The sequence below is a fragment of the Sphaeramia orbicularis genome, chromosome 6 (genome assembly GCF_902148855.1).
Source record: "Sphaeramia orbicularis chromosome 6, fSphaOr1.1, whole genome shotgun sequence".
NCBI classification, from domain to species: domain Eukaryota; kingdom Metazoa; phylum Chordata; class Actinopteri; order Kurtiformes; family Apogonidae; genus Sphaeramia; species Sphaeramia orbicularis.
Window position 1 is genome coordinate 30,419,674 of NC_043962.1, and position 22,990 is coordinate 30,442,663.

The 22,990-nt window shown below is 36.2% G+C and overlaps 3 protein-coding genes across 5 annotated transcripts in view; 1 reads left to right on the top strand and 2 right to left on the bottom strand.

The window, feature by feature from the left end:
* Window positions 1-725: 725 nt before the first annotated feature.
* On the bottom strand, window positions 726-9,578 carry usp3 (ubiquitin specific peptidase 3). Its single transcript, XM_030137184.1, has 15 exons — window positions 9,051-9,578; window positions 8,757-8,817; window positions 8,296-8,433; window positions 7,874-7,957; window positions 7,683-7,764; window positions 7,297-7,376; window positions 6,292-6,405; window positions 5,901-6,014; window positions 5,595-5,741; window positions 5,128-5,234; window positions 4,345-4,425; window positions 4,117-4,235; window positions 3,883-3,996; window positions 3,319-3,386; window positions 726-2,070 (listed from the first exon to the last, which is right to left on the bottom strand). The coding sequence occupies exons 1-15, from the start codon at window positions 9,139-9,141 to the stop codon at window positions 1,626-1,628; spliced, it is 1,845 nt and encodes a 614-aa protein (XP_029993044.1). The 5' UTR covers window positions 9,142-9,578; the 3' UTR covers window positions 726-1,625.
* Window positions 9,579-11,663: 2,085 nt separating this feature from the next.
* LOC115421040 (papilin) lies at window positions 11,664-17,780 on the bottom strand. The gene is made up of 7 exons (XM_030136695.1): window positions 17,563-17,780; window positions 14,693-14,865; window positions 13,448-13,639; window positions 12,767-12,943; window positions 12,578-12,622; window positions 11,841-11,919; window positions 11,664-11,751 (listed from the first exon to the last, which is right to left on the bottom strand). Exons 1-7 carry the CDS (start codon window positions 17,778-17,780, stop codon window positions 11,664-11,666), a joined length of 972 nt encoding a protein of 323 aa, XP_029992555.1.
* A 10-nt stretch (window positions 17,781-17,790) lies between these two features.
* ca12 (carbonic anhydrase XII) overlaps window positions 17,791-22,990 on the top strand; it is a 28,177-nt gene continuing 22,977 nt past the window's right edge. For all 3 annotated transcript variants that reach the window (XR_003935701.1, XM_030137510.1, XM_030137509.1), the window contains exons 1-3: window positions 17,791-17,968; window positions 18,252-18,272; window positions 21,635-21,814. Coding sequence is in view for 2 of the 3 variants with exons in the window: in XM_030137510.1 (XP_029993370.1) it covers window positions 17,806-17,968; window positions 18,252-18,272; window positions 21,635-21,814 (364 nt within the window). In the remaining variant the exon portion in view is untranslated. The remainder of the gene's footprint in view (window positions 17,969-18,251; window positions 18,273-21,634; window positions 21,815-22,990) is intronic.

The window sequence follows — 22,990 nt, forward strand, 5'->3', positions numbered from 1 at the left end:
CCTTGTTCCACTTGTTATCATCAGTGATCTCTGAAAAACGCAGGACATTGGGAAATGCCACTGTTTGGAGGCTGAATACATTTTGTGCTCTGACTCATAGTGTCATGATGTCCTTAACAAAACCTCTGATCCTGGAAACACAATGCAATGTGGGCTTATTATTAACAGCTGGGATCTGTCCTTCAAGAGAAAATAAAGAGGAGGAAAAAAAAAGGCCTCTTGTGTCATTAATGGGGACGGAGTAGCGGGCCCTCAGCCACCTGTGAGCGGGCGAGGAAGAGCAGCTGTTCCTCTGCATATAGGAGTGCTTGTTCCTGCCTGAGCGAGAAGGCTGACTGGCTGGCACGTGTCCCGAGGGGAGCGCTTACGTTAGTGTGTGTGTGGGCGGAGATGTTTCAAGGGGAGATAAACAACACCAAAAAAAAGGCTCACTTAAAAATTCATGCTCCCTCCCCTAATGTTATATTCAGACATATCAAAGTCTGCCTTCTATTGGAACACATGATATAGGTTATATAAAATGTAACAGAGCATAAAAACACAACGTAGTCCAATTCTGCTATAAAAATTCCCCACAAGACATAAAATGCTATGACAAAGAGTGATGACTGTATTATAGGTCTATAAAGATGCTTTCAAGCAAAAGTTCCTCTCTAAATGTTCTTTCTTTTTAGTTTGGGCATTTCATTGTTTGCTCAGGTACAGATAAATCATGATGACAGTAAATGATTAGTAACTGAAATGTAAAGATAATTACAAATAACTGTGATGGTCTGCATTAATTACATCAACTTTTTTCAGAATTAGTGAGAGGCTTTAGGACCTTGAGGATTAAGTCTGCTATTTTCCCATATAATTTTAACAGCTGTCTGGTGCTGTTAAACTACCAGGTTTTTCCACAAAGCTATATAAAAAAAAAAGAAAAAAAAAACATCGTTAGAAGAAAGGATTCTCAACTGCATTTTTCATTTTGTCTGATATGTTTTAAAAGATTTTCTTTCTTTAGTGACTTTATCTAAAATTGACATAAAATAGTGATTAATTAATACAAGGCAGCAAACACAAGACAAAACTGTTTGACAATGATAATTTTTCTTTTCACATTGGTTCCGGTCAAGAGGTTAAAACAACTTCGTACTGTCTTAAAAAGCATTCAGTCATGTAATGCATTGCATTCTAGCCCTCTATCCCCTCTATTAATTGGACAACTGAAAGTCTACACTCTTAAGGTGTAAAATAGAAAATCAGAAGCTTTAAAAACAAAACGGTTATAACATATACTGTTATAATGACACAGTGTCTTGACACAGTGACTGTTGTCAGTCTAGGCTAAACCTTGGACCAATCTTTTCTTCAAGGCTAAAGCTTTCATTTCATTAAAACGATTACCTTTGGAATCTATTACATTAAGATAATCTACCTCAACTGAGGAGTAATACAACAAGGGAATAAAATAAGAATGTCAAACATAACAAATAATATTCAAGCAGCAATTAATACACGATGCCATCATGCAGGTCATAAAAATAAAATACAAAACAAACACTTAAAATCAAGCACTGTGTGAGGTGGGACTGAGGTGAAGCAAAAATGGAGTGACGAGTTGGTCTGAGGCAGTAAAAGAATTATTGTGCAACGGTGTGTATAGTTTGAGTAGCATCCTCTGCTGGAGTCATGTCTGAGGTATCCCTGTCTGTTACAGCTGTGGCCATTTCAGCCACGTCGTCGGCCACATTAAGTGGAGCTGCTGGGTCCAGCTTAACCACGTGTAAGGCAGCCACATCCTTGAAAAGCCCATGTGCTTCCTTTGTGTTTGGAGCTACCTGGTCCTGAACAACATTTGAAGAAACACTGTTCACTGCTGTTGCTTCCACACCAGGTTTATCTGTGGCCGTGTTTTTTGTGGCAGTTTCGTCTGAGTCCATCTGGCCTGTCCGCTCCACATAGAAGAGGATGTAGGCCTTGGCTTTTCTCACTGTGTCCTCGGTGGTCAGAGTCACTGTGCTGTCATTGAAGTGGTACCAGTGGCCCTCATGGCTGCCATATGCTGTATAATGCCCTGATCCCACACTGTGAACACACACACATACGTACATACATGTCACACTGTGCTGTCCAGTTTCATGCACGATACAAGTGACCACCAGTGCAAGTGAAGGGAGCAGGTTTCTCAACACATCACAGCAAAAGTGCAACAGCACCACCTAGAGGCTAGGATTAAAATGACACTATATTTGTTTACAACTGAACACATTTACAGGAACTCCAGCAGATTTTTTTCCCTAACAGTATGGGACTTCCATTTTGGGCACCGACTGAGCCAAACCTTTTCTTGACATTTCCCAGAAATAATAGCTGACATTGATCCCTTGTCAACTTTTGTTATTGAGTTTTTTCTTATTTACATATTACTTAATTATGGTCATTCATTCAATCATTTTCCCGAATAGCTTAATCCTTGGCAGAGTCACAGGTTGGATGCAGTCTCTCCCTGTTACCATCATAGTTTATCGTAGGATCAACATATACAGATGATCAACCGTTCACTCTCCCATAAACATCAACAGTGATTCAGATTGACCAATTCATCTACTAAGGTGCTCAGTGGGAGGAAGGTGGAGTGTGTGAGACACAGAGAAAGCACATAAACTCAACACAGAAAGGCGGTCATAACCGAAAATGTTGTGAAATTCTATTTCTTTAACTAAAAAATATAAAATTGTCTTGTAAGATGAATCCCATGTGCTTAAGTATTACACACATTTAGGGAGTAATTGAAATCAATGGACAATTTTGAGGTAAATAACATCTAATTTTCTTGATGGATGGATCACAACACCAAAACTGTAGATGAAACCCAGAGAAAACCCCATCTTGTAATTTATTTTCAGCATATGGTACTTTGACCAAACTTTAAAACTGTTTTTATCACATTCAATAAAACTGAATGTCAGTTACTCTGAACAGTGACTGAGCGGAACTAAAAAACATGCATGACTTAGAGTTTTATAACGGAATGCAGGTGTGAAATTTTGCTATCGTTGTGACAAATGCTTATAATACACATATTATACACACAATCAACCCAAATGACCAAGACACTTCAGCATTCTGGTAAAAACAATTAAATGATGAGCAAATGAGAACTAAGCAGACGGTACTTTTCCCTCAATAGCCTAATGTCAATTATGACTCAGATTCGGGCTGTGTGACGGCAGCGCTTTTCCAATTACTTTAATTACAATCAAGTATTGTCATGTGATTCAAGAGGCAGTGAAATAAATAACACAATCTCACAAATGGCAAATGTCCACTCACCCAGATCCATGATGCACCACAACTGCAACCAGGTCGTACAGGCAACTTTCTGGCAATGAATTCTCTGGCTGCAAAATAAGAGAAAGAGATTTACGCCTCTATTTTTCTGGGTTATTTATTATTTATTTATTTAGCAATGCTCTTCATTTAGTATGCATATTGGACTACAGACATGGAGCTTGCTCGTGGTTAATATCAGTGTTGTTTCAAATTCCTGAAATACAGGACGGACGGTAATTACAAGCTTTTTAATGTGGTTCTAATATATTCTAAGATTGAGTAACTCCGTCTAACTTTTCCTAAACCCCAAATGAACCAAAGCACTGCAATTACCTCTTAATTAATGTAAACACTGTAATTTAGTATCCTTAGTTGTACATCCTGAATAGATTTGTCATTACCTTATAATTAATACCAATCCACAACATACTTTATATTTTTTGTGGATTTAATCCAGCAAACTTTTATTACAGACTCCAGGTAAAAAGACAAGACACACAAATAGTGCAGTGAGACCTTTAGATTAAAAGCACCATCTTTGCCGCAGTAGTATTTACCACTCACCTCAAGTAAGAATCCCCTCATGTCAAGGCCTCGAAGTGGAAACTCTACGTAAGTGTCCACTTTATTTCTCAAAAATGCTGTCCAGTGGAACCGTTTAAGGTGCAAACACAAAACCTACAACCAAGAACAAAGCAAGAAACCACTCAATATTACAAACCATGTTGTGTTTTGACCACATTATAACCTTCAAAGAACAGACAAATGTATTATGGTGATGAATGGAATATAATCTACCCTTGGCAGCTTCTGAATCCAAAACTTCTTGGTGGATTTCTGTCGCTTTTTGCACTTGTGGCAATAGTACAGCTCGGTTTCATCAAGCTCTTCCAGGTCAGTGAAGCTACGTAAGCAGTCTAAAAAAAAAAAAAAATTAATGAAATGGAAAAGACATGTTCAGAAATCCCATCAGCACATATTAACATAATAAAACAGCAATGTTTGACAGCGGGGAACGGAACTGACCGGGCAAGGTGCAGGTCGGCCCAGGCTCCTGGTCTTTACTTCTCTTCTGTCTGAACTGGCTGGGAATGTCCAAAGATAGATCTGAGGGATAAAGAATTACAGTCTTACGTCAACCATTGGGAATATCAGTACATCCTCCCATGGGAAATATTAATTACATTCCCCCAAAAAATGTTTTGCATCCTTTCATTTATGTTATTGTAGGAGTAAACTGAAAATAGAAGTATGGGCTTTACATTCACATTATAATATATTGACATTAAATCACCTTGAGACTGGGAGCAAATATTATGATACGCAGGAAGTCAGTAGGTCGCTAGATTCCACAACACATGATGTTAAAAGGAAAACAGTAACTGAGCATTCCTTTGACGTATTGTATGTGGGTACTCATTTACAGTCTCCACAAGTCTATGAAACTGAAATAACAGCCCCAAAAAGTAGCTTCATTTCAGCTGTTTTTTCCAAGTCAGCTTCAAAATAGTCAATCTGTTGATCTCACAAATATAAATTCAGCTTTAGACACAAAAATTCTACTCACTTTCACAAGGCTTTAAGAGTTTGGATGGAAAATGATTCTTCTTTTAAGCACAAATAGTTTTAAAGACAAGTAATAAGTGCAGCAACTCATTAAAACTTCATCATATGTTGTTTTACTGGTTTCCACCCTTTTACTTTGGTTTTATAATCTCATTTAGTGGTTTATTTTAGGTTATTTTTTGTAAAATTTTTTTTTTTTTGCATTTATTCCAAAAAAGTACTGTACAAATGAAACTGTCTTACCAAGAAATGGATCAAACTTGCGAGATTCTGTCCCGCATATCAAGCAGTTCACTTCATTCTGCAGTATGCCACCAAAGATAGATGTGACGACACTGGCGGTCCCATTTCTACGAAGAATCCAAAATAAACATGAAGCCATTTAAGCCATTAAATTCATGTAAACCACGACATGAGCAAAACCATAAACCATTAATCAAAACCAAAATTTTTCATGAGGTCCTGGATTGTGTTCTGACAAGTCTAGCACACAAATAAATATTACATAAAATCCATCAAAAAATAAAAACGGGCTCCTTCACCATGTTCACTGAGTATGATCTGTGGAGGCCAAAGGAGTAGAGTTCAAACTAACAAGCATAAATGGGAACATAAAAGAAAATATATAACATTACATAATATTCACATATAGTGAAGGAAGTCCAGTGCATGAGCTTGAAGTCAAATGGCTAAAACAGAATGCTTCTTACAAGCAGCTTTTGTCTGAGGTGGACAGTTTGATGCCATCCTGTGGTGAGACTGGATGTGCTGCTCCATTCTTACAGCACTGGAGCTCCCTGTGAAGGTGGTCTAGCAGGTAACGCATGAACTCATGTGCATCCTGCTGCTGATAGCCCCTGAACACACAAAAACATCCTTAAATGACATTACTGTAAAAACAGAACAGTTTTAAACAGTTTCTACTGCAAAATATGCCTTCAGTCTCACATATCAGCAGAGAATGGAAAAACAAGTTTATTTAATCGTGGCAAATTTTTCTGCAAGGTGTAGTTTACCTGAAACTTGGCATGATTTTCCATATGGCGTAAAATAAGGAGTCTGGACTAAAGGCCGTCTGGTTCCCTTGCCACAGGGAACAAAGAGTTTTCCTGAACTCCTCCACCAAGGATCTGTTTAACACAAAGCAACCTGTCATTATGATGCACAGCCTGACACAACACAGGGTTTATTTTTCTTACAGGGCTGTTGTGTTGGTTTTATATAAAGGGACTGTTCATTTGTTCACTTATATAGCACTTGTTTAGCAGTAGCATTAATATAACATAATATTACTCTGTGATCATTTAAATCAGTCAATCAATTATCTTGAACATGTTGTTTTAGAATTGCTCCAGTCATTTCAGATGAATGCCCTCAGCTTCTCCCTCCTGAAGAAGAGGACCTTACACAGTGTTTTCCCCTTGGCTGCGGGTGTGGTACATCCTTCTTCCTGCCGTCTTACCGCTGCGCAGAGCCACTGCAGGCAACTCCTTGAAATAACAACTGAACTGCTCGATGTTACTGTCGAAGAAATAAACATATTTCCCCAATAATAGATTTAATAGGAAAAATAATAACATGCAGCAAACGTGGGTGCTTTTAAAGGAAATAATGGCGTCTGTCTGTGGTTTATTTCCAAAACATAAACTGCAAAAAACATTATTTTTGACTCTCTTCAAAGCCTATGAGACTATTATATATTATTCTTATACTGAACTCAAAGACATACTACAATATTAATGCCCTCTCTACCTCATTAATAGACGGTCAAGTACAAAGCAATTAACCATATGCCTAAATACTGTAACCACCAGGTTCCTCCAACTGCCCTACACTTAATTAAGATCAATCTCTCTGAACTACAGCTTTCATGTAAATATAATGGCGTTTTATTTTTTTTTTTGTTTATTTGTTTTTTTTTTTTTGGGGGGGGGGGGGGGGGGTCTACCCTGATCCTGATAGAAATAAAAAGTAATATTGTTTGTTGTCCCATGCATTGCAAATTTTCTTGTACAGCACTTAAGCTTGTATTTTTATGAGCAAAGCATTACACAACAGTCTGGAATGTGATTTAATTATTTATTGGCTTGGAGGGGCTAGTTTTTAAAGTGTAGCTCAAATGCCTTGAAACAAAATGCCAATGAGCAGGACCAACATACATACTAAATGCACAACACATTCTGATAAATGGTCAGAGGTAACCAATATATAGTGAACACATCATGCCACAAAATCTGGCCTCTTACTGTGTCTTGTTTCCAAGCAGCCTGTGTAATCCCCTGACTGTGCCCCAGACTGTATTAATAAAGGATGACTGGTTGTGGGGCCCTGAGTCTCCTGGGGCAAAGCTACTGAACCATGTTACAAACCCAGTTTGCCAACTGCACACCTTATCTGAGGGCAGAGGCTTACCTGAGGGACTGCAGGATGGCATTCATGAAGCATGTGTTCCCTAAATTCCTCAAGCCTGTAGCACCTAAAGCTGCTCCATTCTGGAAAAAAAAATTACATAAAACAAATAAGTACGCACACTTTTTTTCTTTTTTACTGAACGGAAAAAACTGAAATAGTGGGACTAAAAAAGCTAGATTTAAGTTAACATTTAACATTTTTTGGATAGTAACTTTAGAGTCAGTAATGGCTTTTGGTGACTCATGTTTAATTGGAGCTCTGCTTCACTCTGTAAATACAGATTTGTAAAAGGAAAATTTGAGCCATACTTTGAGCAGTAGTACACAGTCATTTGATCTATTTAACTGTGGGGGTGGCAACATAGCATAACATACTGGGATACTTACACTGTCTTTTAGCATCTTGCTATCTGGAACAAGGCTTTCCTGAAGTTTTCTTTTTCTCTGTCTGTCACTAATGAGTGCTGAGCTGTAAGAGCAAAACACATTGTACTTTAACTAATGTTACTGTAAAACACCTTTCACTTCAGAGGTGAAACACTGAGACAAAAGAGTAAAAGCTTTAGATTAGTACTTACTTTTCCAAACTCTGCAAATGTTCCCTCACCTTCTGTACCTGCCCAAGCTTGGTGTCGTTGACGATAAAGTCATCACATCTGTAACTATAAATCAATATTGATCAACACCAACATCATACAGAAATGGAAAAAATATTTTGACATTCATTTTGCACGAAGCCTGTATAAACAAAAAGAAGATATATATTATAATATTTGAATGTTTGTCTGATTATGCTAGCATTTACAGCATTTTAAAATTAAAAAACATTGGTTCCCTGTAACAGTAACCAGTAGGCCTCAATAAATTAAATGTGACAGAAAGAAAAAAATAGTTGATATAACACCTGTATAACCCTTAACATTTAATTATTTAACTTTTGTTGGGTGCCCCAATGAGTCGTAGATTGGACATAGATGTGCTGGTCACTAATAGTACTCACCAAAAAATACTGTAGTTGCTGCAGTCCATACAGACTGAATGATGAGATTTCTCCTTCTCTGGTTTTTCACCCTTTTTCAGATTTACACCAAGGACTTGGCTGTCTTCAAAGTGCTTCTTTGCATGTCCATTGACATATCTAATTCCAAAGAGATTTATTTAGAGCACACACTGCATTAAACAATACTTTTCACACTTAAACTTTTCACAAAAGTTCTCATAGGTAACAGATAACAGAAAAACGTCTTAAGACCATACTCATTCAGATTAAAGGAGCAGCAACTAAGAGGAAAATAGAACCTTGATGTAAGATTATTTTGTCAGATCAGAGCAAGCTTTACCTATTATAATAGTAACAACATGAACTTTTCAGTATCAAAGACAAAAAACTCATCAAAACCAAGGGTTTTGTTTTGCTGTTGCTTTGTGATGTTATTCAATAATGAAAGAAAAGACACTTACCTTCCACAATGAACCATCAGACAGGTAAGGCAAATCCATGGACTTTTATTAGATCTGCACACTGGAGGTAAACAGAGAAGCTATCTTAGTTATGAGGAGTGTCATGTACAGACAGAGATAAACAGATCTTTTTTTTTTTTTTACTCTGGTGTCAACTTGTACTTTTCATAACTGTCTTCCACGCAACAGACACTATCAATGGCATTACTCTGAACAAATACAACGACACAGAAATACATATATACAGGTAACAAACTCTTACATGAAGAGTGATTTTAGTTATTTTTCTCTTACCGTTACAGCACCAGGAGGACGGAGTACCGTTAGGGAACCTGGAGGAGTCAAGCCCAAAGCTCACATTTGAGTTCAGATGAGGGCACTCCATCACTTTTTAGTCCCGAAAAGGACCGCTAACGTTAGCCAACTGTACAACAACAAGGGTACCGAAGACAAGGAGGCAAACAATAGTCAGCTAATTAACCTAAACTAGCTAGCTAACCTAGCTGCCAACTAGCGTTACTTCTGTTCACTACCGCACGTTTTTCCGTCTTTGCTAACACGTTTGATAGTGACTATATTTCCAGCAGAATTTCAGGATACGGCACTTTATAGAAAATGTAGATAACGTTATTTCTTCGCCAGTATATTGTGAACTACAACTACAACGTTTTCTTAGGTTTTTAAAATAAAGAGAGTGCAGGCGTTTGCCACAAACAAATGGAAATTACTTGCGGAAGTGACGTCAGGTCTGCCGGGTCGGCGTTAAAGAAAACAAAGATGAAAAATTATTTCGGAGATACATCAGACTACTTCCTTTTTCGTTTGCACCCGAAGACCACATAGACCTAATCTCTTAGTTTCACATTTGACTTACATTCTTTACTTGTTTGTTTCACCTCATTTGGTCTGTTTTTTGAGTGGAAACTCTAATCCTGAACCCAGTTAAGCGGCAATTTGAAGCATTACCTGGTTAGAAGTCGATCCGCAGTACGCATGCGTCCTTTTGCTTCCTTGATTCCAGGCAATGAACTCTCTCGATGAGTTAAAGGTGTTTGATATGTTTGTTAAAAAGCATAAGGTGTATTAGAAATGGGAGAAACCATTAAAAATGATTTTGTTTTGCGGTTCACGTTATTATTTAAGATGTGACCAATGCCAAAGTATAGTAAAATGTAAAGTGATCAGGCTCCATCCCTCCCCCCAGTCCCCAAAAATTTAAAAAGCAAAATACAAAGTAATATATTTTGCACAAGTGACTTAAATGATCTAGTTCCCCCAAAAATATTGTCTTGTGTCAATAATGTGTATCTTCTAGGAACAAGATAATACCTTGTACGGACAAGATGTTATTGTATGCAGTTAGATAATATCTTGAGCAAACAAGTTATTATGTGAGCAAGTTATTATGAAGTCAGAGTAAAATAATTTCTTGTGTGAACTTGAGATTTTGTTGAGATAGTTATCTTCTGGGAGCAAAATTTGTGACCTAAGACACCCCATAGGCTATGAATAGTACACTGTGAAAATACTCCATACAAACAAAAGTTGTGCATTCTAAACCATATTTTAAGTTAAAATTCTGCATGTATTAGCTACTTATTAACTTGCAGTATAGCTCCCTGAGACTAAACACATGCAGCAGTTACATTCTTTACCTTTGACACTATGGCAATACTATATTTATCATTAAAATGCTAGGTGTGAAATCCTATTATTGTTTAACTGGAAAATGTTCAACAGGTTTACACAATAAGACAGATGATCCACTTTATGTCTGTCAACACTGTTTTGTTTTGTTTTGTTTTTTTACTATATTTAATTATCTTATAGCAAAGTTTCACTTCCCTGTGTTCCACACCCTTTGATATCGCATTACAGTGACACAACCCAGTGCTTACTTTTGCAGATAAACCTCAGAAGACTATAAAATGCTAGATTTTTTTTAGCTGTTGTTAAGTTGTTGCTTAACAATCTTGAGGATTTGCAAATATGTTTTTGCTTGTGCAATTTGATGGTAGAAATTCGTTCTTTTAGAAATTCATCGAAATGTTATATGCACAAAATGGTTTGAGCAAAGTAAACACAACAATTACAAACATTTGTTTAATCTGAAAATTACCAAAGCTCCACTGTACAAAATCCTGTTGATATGCAGTTTGTAAATTTTCAACAATTTCTACATTTACATTCAGTCAGAGTTGGTGGTTTTGCAAGAGGCCTATGAACAATATCCATCCAGTTGTGTTTGTTCTGACAACTACACACAACAAGTTGTAAAAGAAATAGCAAACACACTGATAAACTAAAACAGTACAAAAGTATAATGAAAAGAAGACACTATTATCTTTTGCAAAAGCATTTAACAAGATTTTTGTTTTGTCACTAAAGAGATAATTAAGCAATTGATAGTGGTATGTAAAACGCCGTCAGTGCATAATTTTCAGGTGTGTTGCCTATATTATTCACCAATTTCAAATACAGCTAAATAAAGCACTTCACACTATGTAGTTTAATATGAAGATAATGAATATGACAAAATATGAACAGATGGTTTTTATACTTAAATGCCATTTATGCCACTTTTTTTTTTTTTACCACAATTCACGATGGCTATATTATTTAGTTCATAAAATATCCACAATAGTGAGAAATGTCTGTTATAATTTCCTGGATCCACCTGCTGTTTAATCCTCCCAACAGTCAAAAAGCCATATATATTTATTTCACAATCAAATTAAGCAAAGAAAAGTCTGAATCACAGAAAAAATCATTTTTTATCATCTATAAGAAAATGTAGAATAAAGCTCCAAGGAAAAAACTACCACTTGAACATTCCTTCAAACACATATTACACAAGTTTAACAGTTGTAATAGCTGTTAAGTGTGAGTGACCCTAGTCTTGATCCTTCATGACATGTCTTCTCTCTCTTGAAGAGGTAGGTCAGACTGCTGTTCTTTACTTCTCCCTGGCGCCTTCTTCTCACCTTTGTTTTTCCTGAAAACACACACATGCAATCAATATGATGGCAAGAGAGTAACATTGTAAGTAATGTTATTCAGATGTTCAGATGAAAATAATCTTACTTTGACTTCACTGTCAAGACAATGACAGTTATCAAGATGGCTGACACAATGACTGCCAGCAAAACTCCACAGATGATCGCTGTTGAAGAAGGCAAAGATGGAAGAGGTGGAACATAAACATACTGAATAATACAACAGCAGTTATTAACAACAATTTATGCTGATAGTTGTGTGTAAAAAAAAAAAAAAAAAAAAAAAAAAAAAGGTTTGTTTTAAAACAAACAAACAAGCAAGAAAATGTTTTCCTTCTCATGACTATTTCTAATACTGATTTTAATACTGACCATAAGTCTTCTGTTCTTGGAATTGTCTGTATCTCCCCAAAACTGTTATTTTATTAGACACCTGTGACCTTTGCAACAGCTCTTCAGTTTTTATTCTCTTTCTAACCACAGGCCTACACATGAACGTTTGCTCTCAGTCAGTTCCTCAGTTCTGCACATTGTCAGCTACATTATCTCTAATAAAACTACAAGGTACACAGCATGACATTTCAGTTCATGGTAGGGCATGAACTCTCAGTTCTGTAATTCAACATCACAGGGTGACTCCTTCACATCACAGAATAACTCCAAGTTCTTACATTCTGTCTGTGTTTATCTGATTTTCTGTCTTCTGCTTAGCGACAGCATCATACATCATATTAACCCTGTTACTATTTAACACAGTAAAATATGTTTCTAATTAGTTTGTGTACAGCCCAAACCCTTTGCTGAACACTGTATGTGTCAACTTACCAATTGGAGTGTCTGTCTCTATGTCCTCATCTTCATATCTGTCATCTAAAAAACAAAACAACGAACATCAGTATATTCTGAAAAATGTTTTATAGTATTTTTGATACTGTTTAAAACAGTACGTAATGATATTATGAAGTGATATAACTGCATTACAACACTGAGCATGAGGAACAGATTTGAACACACCGTGGATACCATCACAGGTGGCGTTGCAGGTGATTTGATCAAAAAATCGGTTGCCGTTTCCATAGCAACCGGACCAGTGAAATTTCCTGCATCTGTCATAAACAGAGTCGTAGTAGTATCTCAGAAACCTTCCACTGCATTTACCGTTTGCCTTGGGGAAGTGGCAAGCTTTGGAAACTGTGAATAGGAAACATCATTGTTATTATTTGAGTGAAAATAGTTGTGGATTATTAAAGTAAAAGACACAAGTGTGACTGATTCTGCTTAAAACTTTTAGTTATTCACACAACAGAGCATCAGATAGATCTTTTTCAGGCCATTTGTAAAAATCTGCTGTACAATATGTTCATTTCCGCTTGTGTCACTTTTCACCACTAGATGGCGCATGGTTACTGCTCAATTCTAACGTCCTCACTACAGCTTGTTAAGACACTGCAGTATGAAATTAAAGGAAAAGGATAACTGATCATCATCTAGCTGTATTAAACTGCTTAAGGTGAATCTCAAGACAGACTTATTCTTTTCCAGTGTCTTTTTTCATAGTCTGTCTGGTCGTAAAACTGCCTCATCTGTTCAGATCATGTTCCAAAGTCCTCGAGAAACAGCTCCAATCTACTTCCAGGGTGTCTTAGGAGTTTCATTTGAGATTTTGTAAATAAGCAGTAAAGGTCACAGACTTACCATCCATAGGGTAGATGTCTTCTGCATTGACTGAACAGTTTCGTATACATTCTCTTTCATTGTTGAAGCGGTTGGCGTTCCCTCCTTGGCCTTTGTATATGAAAGGACTGCACTTGTCTATGGCAGGATCATAGAACATGGCAAACTGGAAGGATGGGCCTTCACCTTCATCGGGAGCCAATTGACAGAAATCTGTTGAAAAGAGTAAAGGAGAAGGTAGATGAGTTTTAACTGCAAAAGGCCTGAGCTATATGATTGTTTCACAGTCCCATGTTTCAGCCGAGGTCATCCACAGATACCTGTAATCACATGAGTAATGTTTAACTAACATCATTTACAGAGACCCACTCCCTCTTTTTATGACAGCAATAAAAACTATCATCCATTGTACACTTTCTGTTCTACCGCCCTTCATAGATTTCACAGAGAGGAAGTGCTTTCCAACTGTCTTTTTCAAATTTTTATCAAATAAATTTCCACTTTCCTCAGAATGAAATGACAGACTATTCCAGGATGCTCACAGTTTACAGTTTCACCAGTGATGTACACAGTAGTGAGTAGAGATGCATTTACAGACTGACATGCTTATAAGAGTCAGACCCAGACAGAAATGACCTCAGTGTTTAAAAGTTGAGAATTATAGCGGAAGGAACCATCCAGTCAGCTTAACACAATCATTAGCATTGTGCAAATAACATTTCTGAGAGAGTGAATTTCAAGTAAATACTATTGTAACAATTCTGGTGACGCGTAACACCAATTATTGTTGTCTTCTGTTGCAAGTCTCAACAGAGACATAGCCAGTACCAAAAGCTCAATCCTGCTGAGAGATGCATTATACAAGTATAAGTATAATTAACTGAAACATTTTCCTCCCACTATTATAATTACTTATTCAAGCGTATTCAGTTCATTTTCACTTGTCCTTAGTTCAGCTCAGTTGTCATTCTTGTAAGTTTTACAAAACACTGAGACGCCAACTACTGCGTTGATATAAAAGAAGTCAAGGTTAAGCCTGATTTCTTTGATTTTGTTTCACTCAAATGAGAAATGTAGTGTCAGGCAAAAATAAAAAACACAATATTTTTGCAAATATTAAATAACAAAAACACTAGTAATACTTCAGAAAAAGACCTCATTATGTTTCAGTGATGAAAAGGTCTGAGCTAAGTGTACATCTCACATTTAATAACTTAACTCTGTTTGTTTCTAATTAAATATAATTAAGGAAGAGAACATTTTTACCTGGAGTACTTTGCTGATTGCTAATGTGAAGCACAGCAAAAGCTATTCCAAAAAACAGCAGGTGCTTCATCTTGCTGCCTGTCGTTGTGACTTCTTTCCTGGAGTTAGTGACAGTTGTAAACCACATAGAGTGAGGGTTTGTCTCTACTGACCTTTGGACCACGTACACCACACTAATGTGACATATAATCGAAACAACATTTAACAGCAGAAACAACTCTTCCTCATTTTATTACTTCTGTTTGTTCGGTTGAAATCAATGTAATTATTTTTAAACTTGCACAAATGATTGTTTTATAACTATCAATTGCAAGTTTTTGTATTATGTGCTGATTATGTCTTGTCTTGTCAGAAACTGCGTGATTTGCTGCTTTTCTTGGCCAGGTCAGTCTTGAAAAACAGATTTGCAATCTCAATGAAGCTTTTTTTTTAATCTGGTTAAATAAAGAATATATATATATATATATATATATATATATATATATATATATATATATATATATATATGTACACATATATAGGTGAGAAGTGGGTGATTGGATTTGGGTGTAACTAGATGTAACCAACACAGTATAGAGTAAAAGAAGTATACACTTTGAGGCTTTGTCATTGTCAAGTGTTGAATTTGAAACACTTTCATATTCGTTCATTCATTCATTCATTCATTCATTCATTCATTCATTCATAGGCCTATATATTGTCAATAAGTGTAATAAATCACCTCAAATTGTACATACTTATACCATCTTGTTTCATGTTACAGTCTTTTGTCCCCTATTAGGACAAATTATGCACAAATAATCAATTAGTCAGTAAAAATATTCAACTTATTAAATTATTTTTATTTTGGGTGGGGGGACATTTATGTTTTACTTTATAGAAATGCAGAACTAATGTTGATAGCACTATTTATGCCCAAGAGCTGGATGTGTCAAGTAAAGTCTGATTAAGTGTTTATAGTTATGTCATGACTAAATGAACCATTACATTGGTTAGATTCTACATTTTAATTACATTACACACTGTTGCCCATTATGTTAGACACATTCTTCTTTTGATCAGATTCATAAAGATATCTTTTTCATGGTCTTGTCTTTTTATACTGTGCTTAGGAGCAAGGTGAGGTGTCACTTCATCACTTATACCACTGTACTGAATATATCTAAATAATACCAATATATTGACCTCTTTCATCTAAATCAAAATAATGTAATCTATGAAAAACTACAGCTCATGATACTGCTCTTTTACTGGGAAGATTTATTGTTTTTCAAGAAAGAAAAACAGAAGTTGTGGATAATATTTGATTGTTTAAAGCAGAAACACTGCAAGAAACCCACCTGTGATAAGACTTCACCTCCAAATACATGCATCATTAGCTTGTCGTAGTGTGTGTATTGAACACAGGAGCAATGTACTCCATCACCTTCAACCAGGTGTAATGATTACATACTGAGTCACAGTTGCACTTTATCTATCAAGAATATTGTCACAATCAAATCATGAAAAGAGGTAAAAAATATCTGAATCCAACTTTATAGGTAACTGTGGTGGGAGGAGATTTATGTTTTACGTCATAGAGACACTGTTTCTGCCAAAGAGCTACACTGTAAAAAATGACTGTAGAATTAACACCAAAAAGTTGTAAAATTGCAACATAAAAAAACTGAAAGTGACAATACAATGCAAAGTTGTTTATTTGAAAAGATTTTTGTGTTAACGATTAAATCAAATATAGCTGTAGTTTTTACAGCTAGAGTATGTAAACAAAACCAGATTTGTATGTAGAAAAGATGTATTTCTATTGTTTTTAGAAAATAAAACTGTAAATTGAAAAACAATGTATGTGGTGCTGTTTAAATTGCAAAGACCATAATGTTGAAATAACAGCGTATTTGCTTTTTTTTTTTTTTTTTTTTTTTTTTAATAAAAAAGTTATAAAAAGTAAACATTTAACAATTTAACATTTTAAACTTGTAAATTAATGTGTTGGTAGAGTTGGTAGAGCGGCTCGTCCAATAACCAAAGGGTTGGTGGTTCGAATCCTGGCTCCGACTGTCCATATGTCAAAGTGTCCATGTAAGACACTGAACTCCAAGTTGCTCCCAGTTGGACCTGGTGGTTTTGGAAAGTGCTTTGGACACCATGAAGGTGTAGAAAATGTGCTAAATAAGTGTATTCCATTTAAATCCAATGTTAAATATACATGTTTAAAATGTTAAATCTACATGTTACTCTGTAAATATGTTTACAGTTGGATGTGCTTTTTACAGTATTGTTCTGGTAACCACTGCTGCCAGTTTTTTTTGTTGTTGTTGTTTTTTTCTAAAAACAACAGGATGTTTTTTTTTTTGTTGTTTTTTTTTTTTTTTTTTTTGTTTTTTTTATAGTGTAAGTAATTAAAGTGTTTTGGTTTTTTTTTTAAATTATGCCACGAATAATCGACTAATTGTCTTAAATTGGCCAGATTAGATTTATAGATTTAAAATTTTAATTGCATTATTAAAAAAAAAAAAAAAAAAGAATAAAGATTTAAAAAAAAAAAAAAAAAAGGTCTTGAAGACAATCAGTGTGTCAATCAGAAGAGTGAATTCTGCTGGGATTTGTTTGTTTGTTTGTTCACCTATATTATCTTATTGTGAATTATTGAACATAGAGATGATAGATAATTAATAAATAATAAATAATAAAAATAATAAAACTAAAGATAAATAATAAAACAAGATATTTTTTTCTAAAAGCGTAGGAATACTAGAAAAGGTCTTTTTTTTTAGATTTTGCAGAACTACAAGTGTTTCCAAAGTTTTCATCAGGCTCTTAAATGTTGATACCTGTCCAGTTCCATCTGTGTGTCACCTGTCTAAACCCACATAAACCACTTTAAAGACTGTGTTGTGGGCTCCGGTGTGGGGTCAGACAGGCGCACCGTTTTTGCCGCATCCTGGGTCCGTGGGTCCTCTGATGTCCCCCCTGACATGACAGATGCGGTCTGAGCCTGGATGCGGTGCGTGTCCGCTGGTGAGCTGTCACTCCACTGACCAGATGACTCTGGTTTTGGAGGCTGGTTTTGTTGTTGCTCTGACGTCATTCCGAGCTACAATGAAGCTGACAACATGAGTATAAAAGCCGGTTTGAAGGCTGGCGCTCCGGTGCTCCATGATCCAGCTCCGCACCGGGTTACAATCAGGCTGACACACCAGGGAGGGATCAAGATGCTGTTTCTCAGATTCACACTTAATATTTTACTACAACTGACTTTACTCTCCGCACTGCATGGTAAGCTCAGAAAGTTTGGAGGCACTTCTAGATTTTTTTTTTTTTTTTTTTGGCTGATGATGCTTCATGACAGGTGTCTGATCCATACATCCACCTGCACGTGAGGAATAAGACTTGAAATAGGCAATAACATCTGAGTTCATTTTATCCGTTTGGTTTTATTCATAGGGGCCAAATATTCATGGCTTATTATTATTATTATTATTTTTATTTTTTTATTTTTTATTTTTTTATTTTTTTTTAACAAAAACTGTGACAAAATATGTTTTTCTCTCTGTTTCAGCTGCCAAATGGACCTACAGTGGTAAGTCTCATAAAGCAGTAATTCAGATCACACTTTTACCATCATTTATTCTTGTTTTCATCAACTCTGCATGTATGAACAAACCAAGAAGACATGTATTATACTGTATGTTTTGATCAGTCCCAGTTACCCCCAATGCTGCATTAGCTATCTGAGCTTTCTAATTCAATCCTCTGAAAGGCAGCAGCAGCTGAGTCAGAGAAGAAGTCATTGTTGTTGTTGCCCTGCAGCAGTGCTTTGAACTGTCAATAGGATACCCAAGGCAAATGTGAGCACAAAATAAGAATCAGGGCTTTCTATTAAAGAGGTCAAACCCCTTTATGGCCCGTCTTTGACCTCCTTACTTATTACTGACATCCTCCCATCACCTCATGCAGTTGCAGAGTTTATTATGGACTCTGCAATAATTGGCTGAATGCATTTCTCTCGTGCCTTAAGGTCAGCTGGAAGGGACTTATTGAACCATGACAGTCTCTTACATAAACTGTGCTCAGAGCATGACCTCTCGTGCCACTGCTTTTCATACCTCTGTTGCATTCAAGGAATGCTGGAAAAAATAAGAAGGCAGGTGAAGTAATTCATGAAATACATTGCATTTAAATTTCTTCTTTTTTCAGACAAATATGCTTTTGTCTCCCATTTAAGACAACTTTGATGTCCAAATACTTACCTCTCTGCACAGTAATTTATGGCCAAATAATTATACTTAGAGGAAATTATACTTGCTTAATATGGAATTTTGAGAAAGTGCTGTTAATGCCAAGCCACTGCTATAATAAAAACAGTGGCTTGGCATTAACAGTAACAAATTGCCCTTTATAGCAGGTACAGCACTGCTGATCTCATAACTGTGGAAATTTAGAAAACAGAAAATTACAGTTGGAGGAAAAAACTGATCCAAAGAAGCAGTAATTAGTGTTCAAAGAGTAAATAGTTTGAAAACAGAAACAAACAGATTTTTTTTTTAACTTTATTGCCATTATCAACAAAAGACAGGTAATTAATAGTACAGAACAGATTGCCTTGAGAGTAGCTTTCACCTTACAAAACTGTGTGTATGAGATTTCATCATACAATAAGAGGAAAAAGTTTGAGCCACTTTGATACAAGAATAGAATAATAGTTTTTTATCGCCTACATGGATGTCATCAATAACACATTTCATTAAGGCCATTTTTTTTCTTTAATATCGGAAACAGAAATCAGGAAAAATGAACTTTTTAGACCTTCAATATTTCCTTTCACATCATGCAACATATACAGCTCTGTGAAGAAAATAAGACACCTCCCAAGACCTGAAACTGGTCCAAAAATGTGGTCAAGCCTAAAAATCAGGCTCATTCTATCAAATATAGTAAGATAAGACATACTTTATTGAACCTCCAAAGGGGGGATTAAAATGCCTCAGTAGCATAGATGAGAAGCATCAAATACAATTAAAAAAGAGAAAAATAATACAGAAAAATGGCCAGTGACTAAAAATGAAATATATAGCAATAATAATAATAATAATAATTTAAAAAAAAAAAAAAAATAATAATAATAATAATAAATAAAGTGACAAGTGTGCGGAAAATATAGATTTCTGAAGTCTTTCCAACTCAATTGTATTGTTTAAAAATTCCTTTTAAAAAATGTTTTTTCTGCAAATAAATGCTAAATGTGTACATGTAGAATGCAGGAGAAATATTGTGAGCAGCTCCTAGAGTAAATAAAAATGTACCAGTGGTTGCTAAATTTCTTCCGGTGGTCTCTAACTCCTTCCAGACCCTAACATACCTTGACAATACACTGAAAAAGTTTATGACAGAAAAGAGCTGTAAAATGTAAAATGTCCTTCTAAGTGCAGCGTGGTGGATTTCTTCGTGTGTTATGGTAAAACCCTCAAGAGGCCTTGTCATAGTCAGTAGTTGTGAGAGCTGGTAGCACTTTCTGTTGACGGGGGCACAGCTGAGTCATGCGATTTATCTTCACCTCAACACTCCACCCTCTGGCACTTGACAAAACAGAGAGCACTACCATGGGAGTACAATAAATGAGGATGGTGAGGTTGGCTGTTTATCATCCTGCAGTTTTTGTTTTCGGACCATTGATGTTAAGTTAACCCAAAAAATAACATATAAATCTTCTCATTTAAGATTCTTTTTACATAGAAGCCTCCTATTTAAAACATTACCGTAGTTCTATGTCTGTTCTACCCGGGACTGCCAAGGGTCCATCAAAGGCCACCAAAGGCCATCATTAAAGGGCACATTGGGTCTAATTAAAACAGCAAATGAACTGGACACTGAGTAATTATATCCATAAGAGTAACCTTTTTTCTTATTACAGAGAGGGTTGGCCTAGACTGACCTTTGAGTTTTGCTTCAAACAAGTATTCAGTGATTTCACAGCTTCACTTGATGCCCTTTGGCATGTCCTGTACAATTCATCCACTTTTTTTTCCTTTTTTTTTGGACAAGACTGTCGGGGATGTGGATTCATGCTGTATCATTCCTATTTAATGACGGTCAGCTGGCAGATGGTGAATGGTGAATTTTTAAATGATTTGTGGCTCAATAATGAATACGGGGCAAATATACAGAAGTGCTGACAGAACTGGTTCACTTTGTGCCTTTCATGGCATTTTCTGTGTCACTACACAATTACTTTTTTCAGACTCATTCATCTCAAATTAGCTTCACTTTAAGCATCAATGAAAAGCTCAGTATGGATCCTCACACTGTGGTCAACAACTTCAGAAATCAAGAACTTCCTGATTTTCTTTCCTCCATTCAGTTTCTGTTAGTTTTGCAGTAACATTTTTTTTGCACCTTTGAGTCTTTTCAGCTCATTTGTGCCTCGTTGCCTCCTCAGACACGTCATTGAGAGACACTCAGCTGAGGTCACTTTGTAAACTGCATGACTTGATCTGCAAATGTGGCCATTTTCAGTGTCCTGCGCTTTATTGAAACCTCTCATTTGGAAAGAGACAGTGTTCTCACTGGCTCTCCCTGCAAACAGCCTGGTTCTCATTCTCACTGCCTCTCAAAGGGCCAAGAGTGGAGCCATGGGCCTCTCCCATACCAGCTTGTACATATAAATACTTCAGTTTGATTGTAGATAAAAAAGTTCAATGCTCCTTTTTGGAACCATCCCTGTGTACAATATGAATGTGGGCTACATTTTTGACGACATGTCCTATGAAGCCATGTAGTGCTTGAAAAGACATGTGATTTATTCTTTTTGAAGTTTTATGAAGCAAAACTCACTTTTTGGATGATGATATACTCTAAATGTATGATCACTAAATAGTTAGAAATATCCGTTCTATACCAAAGATGTTTTATTAGTCTTAATACAGTCTATTAATGCTTTTACAGGACCAGAGGGAGAGCACCACTGGTCCAAGAATTATCCATACTGTGGAGGAGCTTTCCAGTCTCCAATAGACATCAAATCAGACCTGCTGAGATTCGATCCAACGCTGCGTCCTATTGAAGTTCACAACTACAACCTGTCACCCCATGAACAGCTTACTCTGGGAAATAATGGACATTCTGGTGAGCAAACAAACAATATATCATCAGTGTTAGACATTAAAAAGACATGACAATGCATAGTCTGTGAAATGAAACCTGTATTTTAATGTCAGTTTGTCACAGGTAACAAGACTGTGTAGAAAACAACTCAAATATTTAACAACAGAGGCAGTACACACTATACTTTGCCAGGCTTAGGATATAAACAGTATATGAATATGTTGAGAGATACTCAACTTATTCATTAGGAATGATCCCACATAAACATGGAGGAGTCTGTTCTTTCTGTAGGGACCTAATTTCTGGGTCACCCTAAAGAAAATGATAGGAGGATCTTCTTTCTAGATAAACCACAGCAATTTCATATAATCACTCTCTTATTATCTCTGCTGTCCTTTCACTCGAAGAAAAAGGCTCCACGTCTGGGAAAATATGAGGAAAGATTAGTCAGCTGCTCTCCTCTGAGCTGGATCCGTTTGCATCTTAACATTTTATATCCAACAATGACTGATTTATGACAGTGTTGGATGTTACTACTAAATATAGAAATCAGAATGAAGATGATGACTGTGATTAGACCAGAAAATTAGAGTTTGATATAAGGATCATACAAAGGATTTACATGAGCTGGACTCAGTCACTCATTACTGTCATATTTAATTTCATATATTTTGCTTCTGTACAGTGGTATGTGTGAGGCATTTAAGGGCAATAACATTTAACAGCAGACAATTTTGTCTTAAAAAAAACTCTCCGTGATAAAAATTTCTCTGACATTTGAAGCCATGAAAACCAAGATTATCTAAGGCATTTCATGAGAGATTTAAGCGGCTTCACTCCAGCCGAACATGTATGTAGTATGTGTTTTGTGTTGGTGACAACTCAATTATTGTGCTGTAATCCAGCAGCCACCGGCACACTGCCAGACCAGACAAATGCTTATTTTGCATACATGACGGACCTCAAACCTCCAAGTTGAGAGGCATCATCAGTGTGATGTATGTCTTAAAAAAGCTGACAGAGGTGTTTCTCTTATAAACATTCGTCAAACAGTGACGAACATGTGGAAGGGAAGCAACATAAACACTTAACACATGGGTTTTAACAGCACATAAACGGTCCACGCTGACTTCATCAGTTGATGTTTCATGTTGTTGTTTGCTAGCCGGACAATCGTTAAACCAGTTTTGTCATGTG